Source organism: Dromiciops gliroides, chromosome 4 (assembly GCF_019393635.1).
Source record: "Dromiciops gliroides isolate mDroGli1 chromosome 4, mDroGli1.pri, whole genome shotgun sequence".
In the NCBI taxonomy this organism is placed as follows: Eukaryota; Metazoa; Chordata; class Mammalia; order Microbiotheria; family Microbiotheriidae; genus Dromiciops; species Dromiciops gliroides.
Genome location: NC_057864.1, coordinates 196,626,778 through 196,649,657, shown reverse-complemented (window position 1 = coordinate 196,649,657; position 22,880 = coordinate 196,626,778). Strand labels below are relative to the sequence as shown.

Genomic DNA, 22,880 nt, shown 5'->3' with positions numbered 1-22,880 from the left:
CATGAGAAAGCCGACGGGCCATTTCTGTACACCTTCTAGTTCTGTGGTTTCGTGGCTTTAGGACCGTGGTATAGCTGGATGATACCTTCACTGTGTAGTTGTTCCCACAGTTTCTTCTCTAGTATAAAATCATGGTTGGTGTACAAGTGCATTTTTTTCCACCTTGGGTCATAGTAGTGATCAGCAAATTGATAAAAGTCACTGGTGATGAAACCATAGGCACTCACCTGTGGAGAGGATGTCAAGGGAAGAAAGAGGGTCCAGATTATGGCTCCCTAGATTCTACTTTTACATCACGGATGACCTTTGCCCAGGTCCCTCCCCCTAACCTGAGGACACTACCCCTGTGCACTTTCACCTCCCATGGATGTGAGCAAACAGCTATTCTCAGCCCAAGGAGATCCATCTACCACTCCCCCCCACCCACCCAATTTTAGCTTTACCCGATCACACAGTTGGATTGCAGCGAGCAGCAGAAAGGCACCATTAGAGGGGCGGTAAAAAGCCCAGTAGAGCGTATCTAGGATGTCTGACCGCAAAAACCTGTGAGCAAAGTCAGGGCCGGCACTGTCAGAGGCAGCCTGAGTTCTGATGGGAAGGGAACATGGCTCTATCCTGCAGTTGTCTTTTGTTCTCACCTGTTCTTCACGTATCGAAGCAAGTCTGGGTGCATCAGCAAATACCTGTTCAAAAGAGAGCAAGCAGCACAGGGGTTGAATCTGTGGTGGGGATCAGCCCAGAGACAGGGACCATCCCCTGGGAAGTTCAAATGATCCCAAACAGAGCAGGAAGGGACAGTAGGTGTCATCTAACCCAATTCCCTCATTTTCCACATGAAAAAACAAGGTTAGAGAGTGAGGATGATGTGTCTGGGGTCTCCCTTTCTTATAGTCCAATGAGGTTCCCTGGGAGGGATTAGTGTGGGAGAACTCAAACTACAAGCCATTTCCAGATTGTAAATGCTAATGATCATAATTAGGATTTATGTAATGCAAATACAGGATGTTCCCAAAGTCTTAGATTGTGTTATTATTTTTTTATCCTCACAACAACCCTGGGCAGGAAGTAGTATTATTATCCCCTTTTCACAGAGGCAGACAGAGATTAAGTCACATAGCTGGTAAAGCATCTCAAGTAATGTGGACTGGTAGTTCCAGCCAAAGCTTCCTTCCAAATTTCTGCATCATGAAGGTTAACCAGTCTCCTAAGACTCCAACCCAAAGGTGTTCTCAAGTCACTTCTTACTGTCTCACGAGAGCTGGTTGTTAAATTTTCTTTCTTTCTTTCTTTTTCTTTCTTTCTTTCTTTCTTTCTTTCTTTCTTTCTTTCTTTCTTTCTTTCTTTCTTTCTTTCTTTCTTTCTTTCTTTCTTTCTTTCTTTCTTTTTGCAGGGCAATGAGGGTTAAGTGACTTGCCCAGGGTCACACAGCTAATAAGTGTCAAGTGTTTGAGGCTGGATTTGAACTCAGGTCCTCCTGAATCCAGGGCCAGTGCTTTATCCACTGTGCCACCTAGCTGCCCTGTTAAATTTTCAGTGTGAGCATTTATACCTTGGAAATCAGCAAAGGGTACAAATGGGGGCTTGATTTATTGTTTGCTTTTTTACTGTCTAGATGATTTAAGGAAGTAATGGAGAAAATGTTAATGATACAGATTAAATTTACTTTTCCCTACTGAGATTATTTTATTTTTGTTTTTCTATTACTTTGTTTTAAATAGTATTCCCAATTATATGTGAAAACAATCTTTAAAATTCATTAAAAATTTTTTTGAGTCCCAAATTTTCTCCTTCCCTCTCAGATTAAATTTAAAAGTGTCCATCTGTGATTTCAGAAAAACCTGGAAAGACTTACATGAACTAATGCTGAGTGAAGTGGGCAGAACCAGGAGAAGAGTATACATAGTAATAGCAACATTGTGTAATGATCAGCTATGATAGACTTAGCTCTTCTCAGCAATACAATGATCCAAGACAATTCCAAAAGACTTGTGTTGGAAAACATTCTTCACATTCAGAGAAAGACCTATGAAGTCTGAATGCAGATCGAAGCATACTAGTTTCACTTTTGTTGGTTTTGAGGTTTTTTTCTTTCTCATGGTTTCCCCCTTTTGTTTAGATTCTTCTCTCACAACATGACTAATATGGAAATTTGTTAATATGACTGTACATGTAAAACCTATATCAGATTGATTGCTGTTTTAGGGAGGGAGAAAAATGTGGAACTCAAAATCTTATAAAAATGAATGTTGGGGCAGCTAGATGGCGCAGTGCATAGAGCACCGGCCCTGGAGTCAGGAGTACCTGAGTTCAAATCCAGCCTCAGACACTTAACACTCACTAGCTGTGTGACCCTGGGCAAGTCACTTAGCCCCAGTTGCCTCACTAAAAAAAAAAAAAAAAGAATGTTGAAGGGGCAGCTTGGTGGCACAGTAGATAAAGCTCCAGCCCTGGATTCAGGAGGACCTGAGTTCAAATCCAGCCTCAGACACTTAACACTTACTAGCTGTGTGACCCTGGACAAGTCACTTAACCCTCATTGCCCTGCCCCCTCCCCCCCCAAAAATGAATGTTGAAAACTATCTTTACATGTAATTGGGAAAAATAAAATACTATTAAGTAAGAAATACATAGAAGTGTCCCACTTTCATTTTTTATCTAGTGAGCCAGTTGTTAAACATTTCCCAGCACACCACTGCTTTACCCCCGTGGAGCAAGAGGAGGAAGGAAGGGTCCTACCGCAAAGGTCTTTCCATGACAGATTTTTCCATAATCTGGTCACGTAGTATGTACTTCAGCCACTCAAAATCCTGAAGCCCTTCAAGGAAGTGCAAATAGTGGATGTCCTAGGGATACAGATGATAAACTGGGAGTATCACCTTTGGGGAACCAAGCCCCTGGGTCAGTCAGTCAACAAGAATTTATTGTGTTTACTGTGTATCAGACACTGTGTTAAGTTTGGGGGATACAAAGGAAAGTTACAACAGTCCCTACCCTTAAAAAGCTTACATTCTAATGGGGAACTCCCCAACATTCCTATCCCAACCTCCTCCAGGTCTGATCTATCTGCTTTTCTGCTTTAGATTTAGAAAGAATACTAGATCTGGGTCATAAGACCTGGGTTCAAATATTGGATCTGTGTGGCCTTGGGTAAGTCCCTTCGATCTTTCTGGGCTTCAGTGGCTCTAGGTCATTTCTGTAGTCACTTTCAGTCTTCTAAATCTATGATCTTGGCATTCCCTCACACGTCTGGGGCTCTGGGTCAGCCACACTCCAGTGTCTGAGATACCAGGATTCCTCTGCCCTTTGGGGTGCCTTGTCTTCTTTTCCACTTGGCTCACCTTTTCCATTGGCATTTGATGAAAACCCTGATTCCTCAACAAACCAAGTGACGCGGCCAAACTGTGGTAGGTGAAACCATAGAAAGATGTCCGGGTACCCACATCCTGTTCATAGCCATTGATCAGAGCCCCGTTGACCCTAGAGGTGAGAGACCACTTTAGACTGAGGGCACATTTGGAAGGTAAAGAGGAGAGCAGGGAAAAAAGATAAGATGGTCTTTGTAAAATGAAGGGGTTGCATGAGGTAACCTCTGAGACCCCTTCTAAACCTAGGATACTATGCCCCTAGATGGTGTTGTCGTCGTTGTCATCATCATCATCATCCTCCATGACAGAAGTTCTGGAGGAGTCTCTGTGTCTCCAACTTTCAGAAATCTAGTGTTTCAGATAGAGGGCATTGTTGAGTGCCCTGGGAGAATGTCATTGTTTCGAATCCTCTCCCCAAAGAGTTGGTGGGCTGGATGGAGGGAGATTCAGAGTTGTGACACAGAGGGGATGGGCTATCTTCTCACCTGAACACATAGTCGTGGCTGTCTATCTCCTGGCCCAACTGAGACCTTTTCAGGATGCCTCCATTCCCTACCACGGCACAGCTGATACATGGGGGGGTCCCAGTTTGGGGGTGGGCGGCCAAGAGAAGCTGTTGCTGAGAGACAGATGGGAACTTCTTCAGGATTTCCTGAACCACTAGAAGAGTGAGGGTCTCTACTCAGTGCCCTTGATGGGACACAGAAGTCTGTTTCACAAATCTCCAGTAGAGACACCAAGGTAAGAACACGTACCTGCTGTCCTCTGTCAGTCCCTTACCCATTTGATTCCTTCTCCTTCCCCATCATACTTTCTGCTTTCCCCAGCCCCACTGCCCTCCATTGCCCTCCCTCCCGTGGAGGAACTCACTGGTATAATTGAGGCCCATGAAGCCAAATGGAGGTTTAAAATGTTCCAGCCGATTCCACTCACTGAGGTTGAAATGTTCCAAATCCAGAAAGAGGGTGAGGTTGGGAAGAAAGCGTTCCCGGAGCCAAGGGGACTGAGCAGCTTTGACTTTCACAGAATCAGGGCAATTCTGTAGCACCAGGTGTGAGTTAGGCATGAAAAGGCATAAGGGGACAATTAGGGCCAGAATGTCAGCGGGGGCTGGGACAAGGCCTCGTGTACCCAAAAAGGTCAGTGGCTTCTGCTCCCTGCTCAGGGGGCTCAGCTTCTATCCTATTCCCAGGGTCAAGTGTTCGTCTTCCTTTTGCTACTGTATCTGCCCAGGAAGGAATCCAGGATCAATCACACTTTAACCTCCCAGATTTATTTCATACTCTTCCCCTTCTTAATCTCAGTGTTCCCAGCCAAATTGACCTACTTGTCCTTTGTTCCACATATAAGATATCCCATTTCCCATCTCTGTGCCTGCAAATCACTCCTTCCTCTAGAATCTCTAGTTCTTTTCAAGGTCACGTCAAGTGGCACCTTCTACAGGGAGTCTGCCGTGATTCCCTTTCACCCCCAAGTAGTTAGTATCCCAACATGTGCGCGCGTGTGCGCATGCACGCGCACACACACACACACACACACACACGCTTGCATTTACTTATCCATGTATATGTTGTTCCCTGCCAATTAAATGCAAGCCCCTCAAAGACAGAAATATTTTGTCTTTGTCCTTGTGTTCCCAGTACCTAACAAAATACCTTCCACACTATAGGCACTTAATAAATGCTTGTAGAATGAGTGAATGAAATCAATCCACTAAAAATCCTGCTGACCAATCTTTCTAGAATGGGCAGTCTCGAGACAGAGGTAGGTGTGCATATTCCTGGGGAATGAGTACAGGCAGGAATAGATGAGCACAGAGCATCGTGTTTTATGTGCATAAATAAAAATGCATGGGTGCAGTCACAGATATCAATAGCATTAGTGTGCCAAGACTCAACACGTGGGGTGTTTGTATGAATGTGTGTGTGTGTTCATGTGACTTGTGTTTTAAGGTTATAGCTCTTTGAGGTGGAGGTTGGACATTGATTAGGAGCAGAGTCAGGGACAAACTTGAAGCATTTCTCACTGACCACAAAAAGTATATTTCTTATATCTAAAAGCCAAAGCCAGGTGTCACAAATGCTGCCCAATTTGTTGATGCTCCAGGTCTTCCCTGGGATGGGCAAAGTCCAAATCTTGACCACCTCCTTCATTCATGGAATTAACCTGGGGTCTGGAACATATACACGGTGTTAATTTTTTCTCTGATCTGTTTGTAGGAGACAGGCAGATATATCATGTTCTCTGATCTGGTTCATTGTAGGAAATATAAGATGCTGTAATTTCTCTGATCTGTTGATTAATTTGTGGGAGCGATTAAACATTATTTCTCTGATCTGTTTGTAGGAGACAGGCAGATACAAAAGCTATATTTTAATATATTTGACAATGGATACACACATACATGCATACACACATATATACATACATACACACAGAGAGAGAATAGAAAGAGATAATAGAGATATAGATACATGTACAGGTACATAGATAACAGTATTTCTCTATAATTGGAATTTAATGCATTTAAAAACATTCTTCTAAGAAGAGGTTCATAGGCTTCACCAGGCTATCAAAAGGGTCTAGGACACACAAAAAGGGTTAGGATCCCCTTTTCTACAGGTAAGGCACTACCCCTTTCCTATGTGGACATTTTGGTTCCTGAAAGATGGGGGGAGAGAGAATATTTGTGTAAGAAACACTGATAAAAATCAACTTGTGAAGAAAAAAACCTCTCAGGTAAAATGTTGAGGAGAGACCCAGACTGTTTGAGGACCTGAAAAAAAAAACTGCCTCTCAGGTAAATAGACTTTTTTTTTCTTTTTTGGTGAGGCAATTGGGGTTAAGTGACTTACCCAGGGTCACACTGCTAGTAAGTGTCAAGTGTCTGGTAAATATGCTTTTGAGGACTTGTTTGAAGGCAGAGAAATGACCCAGTGAAGGATAATTGTAGAGCATCGTGGCTTATAGTTCATTTGCATGTGACTGTTTTAAAGGTTAAATTAAGAATAGTTCTAAAAGCTCCTGGTTGATTTTATAAGCTTTAAATGGAAAGCAAGCTGTGCATAATGGAGAGCTGCAGTTTCAAATACAATTAGCAGCTAGGTGGTTGGTTGGTTGTTGTCCTTCATTCTTGAAGAGGACCAAAATGACATCACTATGTTGGGATCAAGGGACAGTGTGGCTGACTGTGGCTGATCAGACCAATACAAGCTCAGAAGACTCTACCACAAGTAATAGTATGACTATGCAAGGTGCCATGCATAGAATGCATAGATGTGGAGTAAGGAAAAACTGAGTTCAAATCCCGATTGAGATACTTACTAGCTATATGACCCTGGACAAGTCACTTAACCTCCCTCAACCTCAGTTTCCTCATTTACAAAATGAGAAAAATGCCCTAAAGGGGCAGCTAGGTGGTGCAGTGGATAGTGCATCGGCCCTAGAGTCAGGAGTACCTGAGTTCAAATCCGGCCTCAGACACTTGACACTTACTAGCTGTGTGACCCTGGGCAAGTCACTTAACCTTCATTGTCCCACCAAAAAAAATAAAAATAATAGCACCTATAGCATAGGGTTGTTGTGAGGATTAAATGAGACAACATATGTAAAGTACTTTGCAAATTTTAGCTAATCCCCCCATTCTAATATATATATATATATATGCAAATTATCATTCTATTTGGTATTTGTTCAGTTCAGAATAAAATTTTAAACTGAGGAATTATAAATCAAATTACTGGAGATCATGGAATAATTATGCAAGGGCTGCTCAAGTCATGTAGGTAGAATTGTTGAGTATCCCATTATAAGTTAGAGATGGGTTGCTGCTTGTGAAGAGGTACTGATTTGATATAAGGAAGAAGCCAGAAAAAAGAGGAGACATAGAGAGACAGAGAGAGAAAGAGAGACAGAGAAATAGAGAGACAGAGAGAGTGAGAGAGAGAGAGAGACAGAGAAGAGAGAGACAGAGAAGAGACAAAGACAGAAATAGAGGCTGAGTTAGCTGAGAGAGATAAATGATGACTGATAGGCTCTGAGCCCCTGAAGGCTTGGAAGAGACCTTAGTTTGTCTGAGGCAATGCCCATTTGATAAGTGATGTCACTGGTCCTCTTTGTGAATGAAGGACAAGCAGCAGCAGAAGGAGGAGGAGGAGGAGGAGGAGGAGGAGGAGGAGGAGGAGGAGGAGGAGGAGGAGGAGGAGGAGGAGGAGGAGGAGTGGAAGGAGAAGGAGAAGGAGAAGGAGAAGGAGAAGGAGAAGGAGAAGGAGAAGGAGAAGGAGAAGGAGAAGGAGAAGGAGAAGGAGAAGGAGAAGGAGAAGGAGAAGGAGAAGGAGAAGGAGAAGGAGAAGGAGAAGGAGAAGGAGGAGGAGAAAAAGGAGGAGAAGGAGGAGAAAAAGGAGGAGAAGGAGGAGAAAAAGGAGGAGGGGGAGGAGAAAAAGAGAGCTGAATTTTGCTGCTTTGTGAAGCGTTATCTAGGGTTTTTGCTCCCCAGAGCCATCTATAGCCTGAGAGAGGGATAACCTCTTAGGGGGCTTGTGTTGCTTTCTACTGACCTCTCTGGTTTGAGAAGGAGGCACGAGGAGAAAAACAAGTATCTTTTGCTGCAGGACATTTGTCTTTGCTATAGGCAGACCAGAGGAGGTTAGCAGTTCTTTAGTTTAAGGGAATCACTTGTCTCTGAAATGCTTTTTCAGCACCCTGCCAAAGGTGACTGTGTTCTAAAAGAGTTTGTAACTGCTTCAACAGCCTGAGATTAGTAGAGAAGCCATTTCGCTTCATAGGAAAGCTGTGAGAATCATTAAGGAGCAGGGAGCAGAGAAGAAATTTTGTCCAGCAGGTGATGCATAATACAGACTATTCTCTAAAAAACCTAAGGACATCAAGGCTTGCTGTCCAGAGTCATGAGTTACCCCAAGAACATTGGTTGCCCTACTCATATGCATCTCTGCTAGGTTTATGTAAGTGTGTGACTACTCTCCCACATACACACCATGTGGATTGATGGGAAAGTGTGACTCAACCTTATGGGTAAACTATTTTTTTTTCCAGGGCAATGAGGGTTAAGTGATTTGCCCAAGGTCACACAGCTAGTTAAGTGTCAGGTCTGGTCTGAGGCCAGATTTGAACTCAGGTCCTCCTGAATCCAAGGCTGTTGCTTTATTCACTGTGCCACCCAGTACCCCTCCTATTTTCCATTCAGCAAATGTTATGCTAATTACTATTACCTTATTTTGAGTAAATGTTATGATTATTCCTGCTTTTACTTCTACTGAATAAATTTTATGGTTATTATTGCAATTGCCTTATTTGATAAATTTATGTTTAAGAGTTAATGGTTGGGGGGGGGGCAGCTAAATGGCGCAGTGGTTAAAGCACCGGCCCTGAATTCAGGAGGACCTGAGTTCAAATCCGGCCTCAGACACTTGAGACTTACTAGCTGTGTGACCCTGGGCAAGTCACTTAACCCCCATTGCCTTAAAAAAAAAATAACAAGAGTTAATGGTTGGGCAGCTAGGTGATGCAGTGGATAAAGCATCAGCCCTGGATTCAGGAGGACCTGAGTTCAAAGCCAGTCTCAGACACTTGACACTTACTAGCTGCGTGACCTTGGGCAAGTCACTTAACCCTCATTGCCCTGGGGAAAAAAAATAGAATATCCATGGGGAAGCTAGGTGGCACAGTGGATAGAGCATCAGCCCCGGAATCAGGAGGACCTGAGTTCAAATTTGGCCTCAGACACTTAACACTTACTAGCTGTGTGACCCTGGGCAAGTCACTTAACCTCAATTGTCTCACCAAAAAAAAAAAAAAGTTAATGGTGTCATGGTGACTCATTTTATGTAAATGAGAGACATACTAGTAGGGACTCAGGAACTATAGTGGTAAATAGTAGAAAAGTTGTGTCTACCACCACCACCACCACATACATATCAGTATTATACCTAGCACCCTTATAGAAGGATGTTCTCCATAAAAATATATTTTGCCTGACTACACATGTATAACCTATAAAAAATTGCTTGCCTTCTCAGTGGGGGGGTGGGGGGTGGGGACACAACAAGGGAGGGAGAGAATTTGGAACTCAAAATTAAAAAAAACAAATGTTAAAGATTGTTTTTACATGGAATTGGGGAACAAAAAAATATTATATATTTTTTTAATTTTAAAAGAAGGATGTTCTCAAGGGTGGGCCAAGAACCATATGCAACTATCTGTATCATCACAGGGGAAAGGGGATAAAGGCAGAAGGAAGACTTAAAGATACACTCAAACAATGGCAGACCAAAGGCCAGGATCATTAAAATACTAAGAAGGAAACCCTGGGCTAGATAGAGTAAGAGGAGTAAAAACACAAAGTATGTGACAATTTCAGGAGTTTGTTGGGAAGACTCACTGTCTGTAGACTTCCTTCTTCCAATCTATATTCATCCTCAAAGTCCCAGAGGGGTTCTGCCGGGAAGTCTTCGACTTTTAGCCTCTTCTTGCTTGTGGGGGTGGGACTCTGGAAAGAGGCAGTTGGCTGAGTGGTCTGCACACTCTTGCTGGCTGGCAGGGGTGTTGTGAGTCTGGTCATGGTCTTGGTCACTGTCAGTGTCACTGTCCCCTGGACCTCCGTTTTGTCTGTCCCCTTGTCCTGACTAATGAGTCAGTCAAACAAACATTAAGTCAGCATCTACAATGTGTTAGACGCCCTACTAAACACTGGGACTACAAAGAAAGGCAAAAACAGTCCCTGGCCTTGAAGAGCATACATTCTGATGGGGGAAATGACTTTGAAAAAATTAGATAAAAAACTAAGATACATGGAGAGTAGATGGAAAGTAATATGGGAAGGTGAGCAGGAGGAACTCAGCAAGATCTCCTGGAAAAGGTAGGATTTCAACCTTTAATCATCCCCTTGTCCTGACTGTCCCTGGGCCATTCCCACCTAGGTAGTGCAATGGAGAGACCTCTGGGTCTGATCAGGAAAATGGAAGACTTGAGTTCAAATTCAGCTTCAGATACCAACAATGTGACCCTGGACAAGTCATTTAACCTCTGTCTGCCTCAGTTTCCTCAACTGTAAAATAGGCATAATAATGACACCTACCTCCCTGGGTTGTTGAGAGGATCAAATGATATAATATTTGTGGCATGGTGCATGGCACATAGTAGGTGCTTAATAAGGTTTTTCCCCTTCCCTTCCCTTCCCTTCCCTTCCCTGTATTACTGCCCCATTTTTATGATTGCTCAAGCCACATTTCTTTGTCTCTTTGCCAATGAATTAAGTTTAGAAGTCCAGCTCTTCCACTTATCACTATTCTATTATTGTTCCAGGGAACTCTGCTATCTTTGAGTAATACCGGTGGATGCCAGGGAGTTCTATTATCTTTATACCACCAAACTATCCTTCAGTGAGGTGTGGTTTGTTAAGTTTGGTCTACTATCTCTAACCTTGCAGGTAGACTCAAACAATGAACATTTCGTAGTCACCAGAGGGAAAGAGGAAGTTGTTGCTAGTTTCTCATCCCTACATTTTGGGACATCTAGGTGGTGCAGTAGATAAAGTACTGGTCCTGGAGTCATGAGGACCTGAGTTCAAATCTTACCTCAGACATTTACTAACTGTATGACCCTGGGCAAGTCACTTAACTTCAATTACCTTAAACATGCCAGGCCATCTCCAGTCATCTTGATGTATACTTGCCAATGGATCCAGATGACTCCAGAGGAGAAAGTGAGGTTGATGACCTTGTACAACCCTTCCTCATTTAAATCCAATTCACTAAAAGTCATCTCCCTGATGTTAGGGTCCCCTTTGAGAATGAAGGAAAAACAACATTCCTACTTTCCAACCAATTGTGTTGTCCTTACCCCTATGGTGCTGCCAGCCTTGTAACCAACTGAATTATCTTCCTCACCTACCTAGTTCTGTTCTATGCTTAAAAAGGGGCTCTACCTCCTCCTCTGGGTCATTGACCTAACTGAGGTAGCCATTTGACCCATTTTATTGTTAATAAAATGATAAAGTTCAGAATTCTATACCTCAGTTTACCTTTATTAAATTCTTTGGGGACAGTATATTTTATCAGAGGATTTTAGAGTTGGAAGGGGCCTGCTATATCATTCATTTGCCATTTTAGAGATGAGTAAATCAAGCCCCAGAGAAGTTAAATGACTGTTTTGCAGAGGCAAGAAGACTCCAACATGGAGTCAGAGGACCTCGGTTTGAATCTAGACTGAGTTATAAACTGTGGGGAAGTCATTTCTATTCTCTGGGCCTCAGTTTCCCCATTTGTAAAATATGAGGGTTGGATCACTAAGTGGTTTCTAAGATCTATTCTAGCTCTAAATCTTGAGATCCATCTTCTGAACTCACAGCCCCCACAAACCTTTTGGGCCACAACTTCAAAACCAGAGTTCTGTCAGTGTAATGTCAGTAGTTGGGTATTAAGGATGGGGGAATTGAGAGGAAGTTGGGGGGCAGCTAGGTGGCGCAGAGGATAGAGCACTGGCCTCAGGAGTACCTGAGTTCAAATCCAGCCTCAGACACTTAACACTTACTAGCTGTGTGACCCTGGGCAAGTCACTTAACCCCAATTGCCTCACTAAAAAAAAAAAAGAGAGAGAGAGGAAGTTGGAAGGAATCCAAACTCTCATCCATTTTCTGTGACTCACAGTTGTTGGCCTACTGAGGTTTCAGATAGTTCGGGTTATCTCAGTTGGTCTTTCCTCTTTATTATTCGGTTTCTCCAGGAGACCAGGAACTGCACAGGCAGACTCACCTTGGAATTCTTTTCATACACACGCTCAGAAGAAAAGTTTCTATTCTTACCCTCTGCTTCCCCAAATTTTCCTAGGCTCTATCTCCCCAGTAGAATATGATCAACTTGAGGGCAGAGACTATTGTCCCTATTTTTGTCTTTGTATTCCCAGTACAGGTTTACAGAATGTAGGACTTGCTTTAATAAATGCTTGTTGAGTTGAACTCAGTCATCATTGGGAAGACTTGTGTATCTTCACAGTGACTTCAGGTCCTCAGGTTCTTGGGCCTTTTCCTTACTGCTTGTTCAGGCCTCTCCCCTAAAATCTGAACAAGCATCCTCGACTGCTTAGATACCCACATGAGCTGCAGTAGAGCCCCTAGTGTTGGCCACCCACCCCCACCCACTTTTGGGGAAGCTACACTGCTTTGCTCATTTCTTTAGAAAGAAGAAATTTGGGAAACAATAGACTCTTACCTGGAGAGGTGATATTTAGGTCCCCTGATAAAGGAAGAAAGGGAGAAGAGGAGCAATAAGACTGCTATATATAAGGTACACAGGAAGGGCCCCCATCTCCAACCCTGTCTCCACTGGCAGGATCTCACATTGGTGCACTGGTCTGTACCAGACATCTCTGAGTAACAGCTGTGTGGTGAGCAGGGTTATTCAGTCATGCCTATTTGCCTGTGCAGTCAAGGGTGCCACTCTTAGTTCGTGCCCAAGAACAAATGCTTCATGTTCTTCGTCCTAATATAAAACTATGTATGAAGGTCACATTTATTGATCTGTCAGAAGAGAAGAGAAAGAACAAGACTGAGAGGGGAAAGAGATTCCCTTCCCCCCACTCCTCTTTGTGAAGGCCCAGGAAGAAGCACCTGCTCTAACAGATTCACTTTGCACCCTTTCTCATCTATCTGAGGCCACTTTCTGAAGGTCGAAAGTCATATCACCACAGACACAAACCCCTTCTTTTGTTGCTGTTTTTAAAATTAATTTTTATTCTGAACTCAGACATCAAACAAAAGGGGCATTTCCACATAATAAGGAGAATAGAAAAAGAGGATTGTACATAAAACTGCATGTTATTTATAGTTTGTTTTTTTTCTGGGACAATGAGGGTTAAGTGACTTGCCCAGGGTCACACAGCTAGTAAGTGTCAAGTGTCTGAGGCCGGATTTGAACTCAGGTCCTCCTGAATCCAGGGCTGGTGCTTTATCCACTGTACCACCTAGCTGTCCCTGTTTCCTTTTTAAGCAGAAATTCAATCTATAAGTTTCAAAGCTGTTCTGTTTATCTATGCTTCCTTCTGGCTTCCCTTCTGTTCTCTTCTTTGCATTAAAAAAAAAAAAAGATGTCTTGGTGACTCCCTCTCCTCTCCCCTATTCCTATCCTAGCAGCTACATAGCACAGTGGATAGCATTCTGTACCTAGAGTCAGGAAGACCTGAGTTCAAATCCAGCTTTAGACACTTACTTGGCTGTGTGACCCTGAACAAGTCACTTAACCCTATTTGCCTCTAGTTTCCTCATCTGTAAAATGACCTGGAGGAAAAAAAATGGGAAACCACTCTAATATCTTCACCAAGAAAATCCTCAATGGGGTCACAAAGAGCCAGACATGACTCAACAACAACAACAAATTCCTATCCTTCTTTGCCCTTCCAACCTTCCCCATTGGAAGAAAAGCCATTTCCATTTCCCCAATTGATAGGCACCTCTTTATTTTCCAGTTCTTTGATACCACAAAAAAGAGCTCCTATAAATATGTTTGTCTATATGGCTCCTTTTCCTCTTTCTTTAATCTTTTTTGCAGATACTGAGTGATTTCTTTTCTTTCTTTTTCTTTTTCTTTCTTTCTTTTTTTTTTTTTTTGGTGAGGCAATTGGGGTTAGGTGACTTGCCCAGGGTCACATAGCTAGTAAGTGTCAAGTGTCTGAGGTCAAATTTGAACTCAGGTCCTCCTGACTCCAGGGCCAGTGCTCTATCCACTGCACTACCTAACTACCCCCTTAAAAATTTTTTTGGGGGGTGGGGCAATGAGGGTTAAGTGACTTGCCCAGGGTCACACAGCTAGTAAGTATCAAGTGTCTGAGGTCAGATCTGAACCTAGATCCTCCTGAATCCAGGGTTAGTACTTTATCTACTGGGCCACCTAGCTGCCCCTGAGTGATTTCTTTTCAAGGGAGAGGAGGATAGGCAAATATATGCCGTTTGATGACGGCATTCCTGGATTTTTCTCTCAGCAATATAGGAAAATGATGTCTCTTCTTTCTCCCTGCATTGGGACTAATAAAAATGTTTTAGGTTTCAGTGGAAAGGGGGGAATTTGAAAGGACTTCCATTAATAGGTTTTAATTTCTGTTCCTGACCAGAACTGTATCTCCCACGAGACCAGGTATTAAACACCCACTTAAAAGTACTCCATCAGTTGAAGAGGGAACAGGGTGAGTCAGGGACAGAATTTGCCCCAGCTTGCTGCCTGATAGCTTTCTGTTTTAAGTGATTATTCTTGCTAACCAGGAGCTAAGCTTTGTTGTTTTTATGCTGCCAACAGACCTGAAGTGTTATCATTGCCTTCTAAATGTTGACTCCTAAGACAAAATCCCTGTGGAATCTTACTTACCTACTTAGTTGTGGCTCTACCCTTGACAGTTGCTACTTTTAACTCCAAGATGATGCTAGTCATACCCTATGCCCCTGTCCCTAGGTATGTATACCTTTATCCAACAAAAATCTTGCTCTCTGACTCTGAATTTCTGCTCATTCTTTGCTCACAGTGCCTGTTATCTGGTCTAGGGAAATAGCATGTATGACCATGTCAACCCCCCTGGCCCCCACTCTTCTTCTTTTTCTTTGTGGGGCAATGAGGGTTAAGTGTCTTGCCCAGGGTCACACAGCTAGTAAGTGTCAAGTGTCTGAGGCTGGATTTGAACTCAGGTCCTCCTGAATCCAGGGCTGGTGCTTTATCCACTGTACCACCTAGCTGCCCCTTGGATCCCATTCAATAAACCCAGTGGCTTCCTATCACCTTACTCCCTGCAGGTACTCTTCCATCCAGTGACTCTGGTCTCTTGACCATTCCACAAACAAGAAACTCCATTTCTCTGCTCCTGGCATTTTCTCTAGCAACCCCTCTGGCTCGAACATTATCCCTCCTCTGCTTTGCTTATTAATCTCCCTAGTTTCCTTTAAGTCCCTTTTACTAGAAGCCTCCCTCAGCCCCTCTTAATTTTAGTGCTTTCCCTCAGTTCATTACTTCCTATTTTTCCTGTGGGCAGCTGGTGGCTCTGTGGATAGAACGCTGGGCCTGAACTCAGGCAGACCTGAATTCAGATTTGGTCTCACACACTTACTGTTGTGACCCTGGGCAAGTCACTTAGCTCTGTTTTCCTCAGTTTCTTCAGCTGTAAAATGAGCTGTATCTTTGCCAAGAAAATCCCATACAGGGTCAGAAAGAGTCAAACATGACTGAACAATAATGAATATATCCTGTAAATAGCTTGTTTTATAACAATTTGTTTGTGTGTTGTCTCCCCCATTAGACTGTAAACTCCTTGAAGGCAGGGATAATTATTTTTTGCCTCTTTTTGTAGTCACTGAGCTTAGCACAATGCCCAGTACATAATAGGTGGTTAATAAATGTTGATTGATTGATTGATTAAATACATAAATTGGGCCAGTGGAAAAGGTGTTATCTTGATCTGGCTGTGAAGAGGGTTTTCTATCACATTTCATACCCCAAGAGGGCTGGTGGCAACACAGAACTCCCTCAATTACCACAAGGCATGCAGGGGTGGTAGAATTACTCATCCCAAACTGATGTAATGGTGGAAAACTCCTTACTTTGACATGTGAGAAAATAATTATTCATAAATAATTTCTTGGGGGCAGCTAGGTGGTGCAGTGGATAAAGCACTAGCCATGGATTCAGGAGGACCTGAGTTCAAGTCTGACCTCAGACACTTGACACTTACTAGCTGTGTGACCCTGGGCAAGTCACTTAACCCCAATTGCCTCACCAAAAAAAGAAAAAAATAATTTCTTGGGGGGACTCAGAGATCAGCTTGTCCTCCTCCCCCCCCTCCCCCACTCCAGAAAGTTCAGCTCTTGTTTGGGACAAGCCCAAGGGAACAGGGGAAATGGAGATTGACTCTTTTGTTTAGCTAGGTGAAGAACTGTCACGGGGAAATGGGTGGTGGCCCTGGGTGTCCTTAGGTATTCCTCTTTAAAGAATTACACCCTCTTGCACGCAAATCCAATTAGAATAAAATGGTTCAGAGACATGGTTCTCTGAGATATCCATCTCCTCGAACAGGAGAAAGGCCATAGCTTTTATAGATGGTAGATGGGGTGATCACCTGAGCCTTCATTGGGGGTGAGTTGAGAGAAGTTGGGTGAGGGGCAGTTGTTCTGATTTCTGGAGCTATCTCTGTCCCCTTGGCGCCACGCAGGCAGCAGCCACACCTAATAGGCTCATCTCTCTTACTTCTCAAGGTGTGTCTGTCCTTTAGTTTAGCTGGCCAATTTAAACTTTAATAGTCCCAACCCCATAACAGAGCCACACTCATGCACTGGAATTTGCCCTTTTTGCACACTCTCTAGACCACCCTCAAGTCATGTCAATCAATGGAACTGAATGATGTTATAACCAATTGGCTTAGATCAATGTGTAATGACCTGCCTCTATCTAAGAAGGATAAAAGCCTTGGTCATACCAGGGTCACTCTCTTTTTGCACTCTCCTGCCCCTCTCTGTACCCTTGTTCTCATTTGGTGAGCTCTTCCTCCTAGGGCTATGCTGGTATGAAGGCCTAAGAGTATGAGAAGTTAGGGAGACACATGGTCAGTTCTTTACCGGTATATGATATTAATTAATAATAAATACCTACTGGGGCAGCTAGATGGCGCAGTGGATAGAGCACCGGCCCTGGAGTCAGGAGTACCTGAGTTCAAATCTGGCCCCAGACACTTAATACTTAACTAGCTGTGTGACCCTGGGCAAGTCACTTAACCCCAATTGCCTCACTAAAAATAAATAAATAAATAAATAAATACCTACTGCTAAAATGGGTGCATTAGCCATTTATATATAAATAGCAATTAATTTATAAAATACAGTAGCCACAGGGGCAGCTAGGTGGCGCAGTGGATAGAGCACCGGCCCTGGAATCAGGAGTACCTGAGTTCAAATCCGGCCTCAGACACTTACTAGCTGTGTGACCCTGGGCAAGTCACTTAACCCCAATTGCCTCACTAAAAAAAAAAAAATACAGTAGCCACAATAATTTTAAAAACACCATTATTTGGGGACAAGTTTGTGGAGACCATGGCATTGAGCTCTTCCTGCTTCCCGGGTTCCCACAGAAGGTTGTGATGTGCATGGAGATATACATTGTGGGTGGGGTGCACGTGGGTAAGGAGGATTCATTTCTTGTTTGTCCTTCATTCCTTTTTTTTTGGTGAGGCAATTGGGGTTAAGTGACTTGCCCAGGGTCACACAGCTAGTAAGTGTTAAGTGTTTGAGGCCGGATTTGAACTCAGGTCCTCTTGAATCCAGGGTCGATGCTTTTATCCACTGCACCACCTAGCTGCCCCCTGTCCTTCATTCTTGAAGAGGACTATGACATTGGGGAGGTGATGTCATGACTTTCAATGAATTAGATTTAAATGAGGCAAAATCATCAACCTAATGGCTCCTCAGGAGCCATCTGAGTCTAGCAGCAAGATATACATCAGGACAACTGGAGATGGCCCTGGAGGACTCATTTATGCAGGTATATATATATATATATATATATATATATATATATATATATATATATATATATATATATATATATATATATATATATATAACATGTGATAATACAAGGAGTTAAAAGCTCCAATAGCATCATTTCCAGAAAATTCTGGGAGCACATTTACGTTGCCTGTACTTGGGGAAGTATACTTTCCTTTTGCTTAAAAATAATAGCATTTGACCTTGACTGCAAATAGGTTGGGTGGGGCCTAAAGAGTGAGTGACTGAGTAGTCAACAAGCATTTATTAGGCTCTGACTGTGTGCCAGACAGCTAGGTGGTACAGTGGCTAGAGTGTGGGCTTGGAGTCAAGTGGACTCATCTTCCTGAGTTCACTTCTGTCCTCAGACACTTACTAGTTGTGTGACCTGGACAAGTCACTTCACCCTGTTTGCTTCAGTTTCCTCATCTATAAAATGAGCTGGAGAAGGAAATGGCAAACCATTGCAGCATCTCTGCCAAGAAAACTCCACACGGGGTCATGAAGAATCAGACACGACTCAACAACAAGAAGAACACAATGTGCTAGGCACTGTGCTAAATGCTGGGGATACAAAGAAAGGCAAAAGACAGTCCCTGCCCTCAAGAAGCTTATAGTCTAATGGGGAAGGAGTGAGGGTATATGGACTTGCTTTTGCATTTATTCAGAATTGGTATCACTGAGAAGGACCAGTCATTAGACTTAACTTTGAGACTCAAACACATTTGAGGTCTACTTGCCATCATAAGACCATTGATTTTGGGCTAAATAGCTTCCTCTAACCCAATCTCCTTCTTTTGTACCTGAGGAAACTGAAACCCAGAGAGGTTATATGACTTGCCCTATCATGTAGATGCTACGTAGTAAGGTCAAGATTTGAACTCAGATCCTCTGAGTCCAGAACTAGTGCTCTTTCCCCTGCTTCTATGAGACCCCAACCCTGCTCACCTTATCTCAGTGCCTTACATATAAGATGCTTGCCTCTATTGCCTGCTTTTTATTTTTAATTGTTTAATTCTAACCTTAAATTACAGGTGGGTGGAGGGAGAGAATTTGGTACTGAAAATAAAATTGAATTTTAAAAAACTCAGAATTAAAAAAAATAAACTTTAAATCACCACAAAAAAGCATTTGCATCTGTAGAACAGAACACAAAAAAGGAGGTTGTGTATGAAACTATCAACCTTCATTTCATAAAAATTGCTTTTAAAAAACAATCAAGTCCATATTGTTTTCAAAATCGTCCTGTTTTTCTGGGCTTCCTTCTGAAACTCCCGTTGTCCCCTTTTGTGTATTTTTAAAAAATATATTTCAATGACCTTTTTTTTTTTTTTTGCAGGGGGGCATTACTATGGCTTACTCCAACTCTTCCCTTAATTAAAAACTGAGGGAAAGTAAGGAAGAAAAACCCTTATAACAAATAAGCATGGTCACACAAAACAAACCCATACAGCGGCCATGTCTAAAAATGTTTCCTCCTACACCTCGAGTCCCTTCTCTTTCAGGAGGTGGGTATCATCCCTCATTATAGATCCTCATGAGGCACGGTTGATCACTGGAATGATCAGTGTTCTGAGGCATTTGAAAGTCCTTCTTTACAGTGATGCTGACCTTGTATAAAGTATTCTTCTGGTTCAGTTTACTTCAACCTGGGTCAGTTCATACTGTCCAATATTCTCCAAAATCATCCCTTTTGCCATTTCTTATAGACAAGTCCTTAGTTCAAAGCCAGCCTTAGATGCTTACTGGTTCTGTGACCCTAGACAAGTCACTTAATGCCTGCCTCAGTTTCCTTATCTGTAAAATAAAGATAAAATTGGCACTTATTTTCCCAGGGTTGTTGCAAGAATAATATTTGTAACAGTCTTTTGGAAACCTTAAAGTGCAACATAAATACTGGCTATTATTATTATTATTATTATTATTATTATTATTATTATTATTATTATTATTATTATTACATGATCATTGAATTCAATGGGAGCTTCCTTTCATGGCTATGGAGAACATCACCATGGCCATGTTTTACCATGGGGGAAGGCAGCAGCTTCCAGGATTGCTATGAGAAAATCAGGATTGCATTACATTCATCATATATCACAGACTGCCAGGCCATTCCCCAATCAATGGACACTCCCCTAGATCCTAGTTCTTTTTTGTTTTTTCTTTTTTTTGCACAGGGTAATGAGGGTTAAGTGACTTGCCCAAGGTCACGTGGCTAGTGTCAAGTGATCCTAGTTCTTTATTTACCCTGCCAACCTCCTTTAATCCCTCCTGATCCTTCAGGAGCTATGGTTTGGTAAAGGTCATTCTCTCCCTAGGCAGCATGCTAGATTGACTGCCGGACCTAGAGTCAGGAAGACTTATACTCCTGAGTTCAAATCTAGACTCAGACACTTCCTAGCTGTGTGATCTTGGGCAATGAGAACATCAAGCTAACATTGTTCTGTCCTCTTGAATTCATTCCTTACTATACTTTTCCTTTGGAATGTCACTCTATAGAGCCTCTGTTTCCTGTGCCTATCTGTGTTGTGTCTTTGATTTTTAGGATTTATTGGAACCAAAAGTAAATATTGTACTTTCCACCTGAGACTTCTGTCCAGTTTTTAACAGCCGTGACAATGCTCACTTCTCCTCTTTGATGCTCTATGGAATCCTGTGGATTTTCTTCCCATGTGGTAAGAATAGTTACATATGGGCAGCTAGGTGGCGCAGTGGATAAAGCATCAGCCCTGCATTCAGGAGGACCTGAGTTCAAATTCGACCTCAGACACTTGACACTAGCTGTGTGACCCTGGGCGAGTCACTTAACCCCCATTGCCCTGCAAAAAAAAAAAAAAAAAAAGAATAGTTACATATACCAATTTTGTAAGGGAAATGAAGCATGGCAACCAACAGTGCAGCTCCGGAAGCTCCATAAATTGAGTTTGAGACAGAATTCAAAGCTTGTACTAAGCATCTGTCTGATCTTGGATCTTGAATGTAGAGATCTCCACGTCCTTGGTTATCCATGGATGACCATGCATTTGAAGGCATCAGCATGGGCTCTTGCTCATGCTGTCCCCCAGCTTGGAACATTCCCCATGTGCCCAGCATGTGCTTATCCTCCTTCCTACATATATAATTCTTTCCCTTCTTCTAGGGTCCTGCTTAGGTCCTATCTCCATCATGAAGCCCCAGCCAGCTACTATGGCCCACAATCCTCTTTCTCCTTCCTGAATTCCTCTAGTACTTGTTTATACCACACAAGTTAGGAGGAAAAACTCTGGGCATCTTTGGGGACAAAAGAGGGGTCTGTGGGGACAATGTTTCTAGGTGGTTATCTGGGCAAAGGGGACTACCAAAGGGCAGAGGAGTTTGTCTTGTCACACTGATGGTGAAAAGGCAATTGATGTCACTGATGAAGTTTTTATTAGTAATGAAGAGATTGAAATGACTCTAAGTATAAAGTGGGGCTCTGCTGATGATCCCATCACCTTGGTTAGGTTAAGAACCTTTGATAGAGGGGCGGCTAGGTGGCACAGTGGATAAAGCACCGGCCCTGGAGTCAGGAGTACCTGAGTTCAAATCCGGCCTCAGACACTTGACACTTACTAGCTGTGTGACCCTGGGCAAGTCACTTAACCCCCATTTCCCCGCAAACAAAAAACAAAACAAAACAAAAAGAACCTTTGATAGATAGAATCAATTAGAACTGAGTATGAACAGAGCCTGATCAGCTCCTTGATTCAATCAAGCCATTTGCTGTGAGAGACTATATGAATAAGGGATAATTTTAGAACAAACTTGAGATTCTGAGGGCAGCTAGGTGGCACAGTGGATAAAGGCACTGGGCTTGGAATCAGGAAGACTCATCTTCAGGAGTTCAAATCTGGCCTTAGATAGCTGGATGAACCTGGGATCACTTAAGCCTGTTTGCCTCAGTTTCTTCATCTATAAAATGAGCTGGAGAAGGAAATGGCCAACCACTCCAGTGTCTTTGCCAAGAAAACCCCAGATGGGGTCACAAAGGGTCGGACACAACTGAAAAGACTGGACAAAAGAGATTCTGAGGATCTGGAAGTAGGAAAAAAATGATTGAATGTAGAGCTGAGTCAGAAAGAACTGATGGTTCAGGAAGAGCCTGGGAAAGGGGAAAACCAAAGTGAGACTCAGCTAAGGCAAAGAAGGGAGATATTGAGAAGAGTCTACAGGCATCTCAAAGCAGATCACCACCTACCTCCTCAACAAAGTACAAAGTTCTTTTCCTGACTTCCTCTCCTGGTGTCTATCTATACAGAGACATTGTAAATAAGCTGCTGCTTTTAAAAAAAAATGCTCATCATGTCTCTGTCTCTCTTCAAGACAGAGAGAGAGAGACAGACAGACAGATAGACATGCAGACAGGCAGACAGATTAATAAGCTAGGTGACACAGTGGATAAAGCACCGGTCTTGGATTCAGGAGGACCTGAGTTCAAATCCGGCCTCAGACACTTGACACTTACTAGCTGTGTGACCCTGGGCAAATCACTTAACCCTCGTTGCCCCACCCCCCCAAAAAAAGTGATACAGGAAAATTTAAGGAGGAAGAGAACACTGTCAACTGAGGGGATCAGGGATGAGGTGATACCTAAGTTGAATCTTGAAAAGGAGGAGAATTTTGAAATTAGAAACAAGGAAAGAGTACTTTCCAGGTGGGGCAACTGGTCGAGCAGTAGCCTGAAGTCAGGAGGACTCATCTTCCTGAGTTCATATCTGGCCTCTGATAGACTAGCTGTGTGACCCTGGGCAAGTCACTTCACGCTGTTTGCCTCAGTTTCCTCATCTGTAAAATGAGTTGGAGAAGGAAATAGCAAACCACTCCTGTATCTTTGCCAAGAAAACCCTAAATGGAGTCACAAAGAGTTAGACACAACTGAAATGAGTAAACAACAAGAATTCCATGCATGAGGAACAACCTATTCAAGTGCTCGGAAGCCAGAGACAGCATATTGAGTTCAGAAAACAGCT

At 42.8% G+C, this 22,880-nt stretch overlaps 1 protein-coding gene across 1 annotated transcript; it reads right to left on the bottom strand.

The window, feature by feature from the left end:
• Window positions 1–35: 35 nt before the first annotated feature.
• On the bottom strand, window positions 36–20,967 carry ST6GALNAC1 (ST6 N-acetylgalactosaminide alpha-2,6-sialyltransferase 1). Its single transcript, XM_044003286.1, has 9 exons — window positions 20,786–20,967; window positions 9,763–10,006; window positions 4,236–4,404; window positions 3,851–4,025; window positions 3,339–3,477; window positions 2,737–2,843; window positions 639–683; window positions 444–543; window positions 36–227 (listed from the first exon to the last, which is right to left on the bottom strand). The coding sequence occupies exons 1-9, from the start codon at window positions 20,965–20,967 to the stop codon at window positions 36–38; spliced, it is 1,353 nt and encodes a 450-aa protein (XP_043859221.1).
• Window positions 20,968–22,880: the final 1,913 nt, after the last annotated feature.

Coding starts and splice junctions, on each gene's coding strand:
- ST6GALNAC1 (XM_044003286.1), bottom strand. CDS start 20,967: ATGTTCCAAGCTGGGGGACAGCATGAGCAAGAGCCCATGCTGATGCCT. Junction 10,007..20,785: donor GGAGCTTCCGGAGCTGCACT/GTTGGTTGCCAT, acceptor CTGACTCATTAG/TCAGGACAAGGGGACAGACA. Junction 2,844..3,338: donor ATCAAATGCCAATGGAAAAG/GTGAGCCAAGTG, acceptor CTGTATCCCTAG/GACATCCACTATTTGCACTT.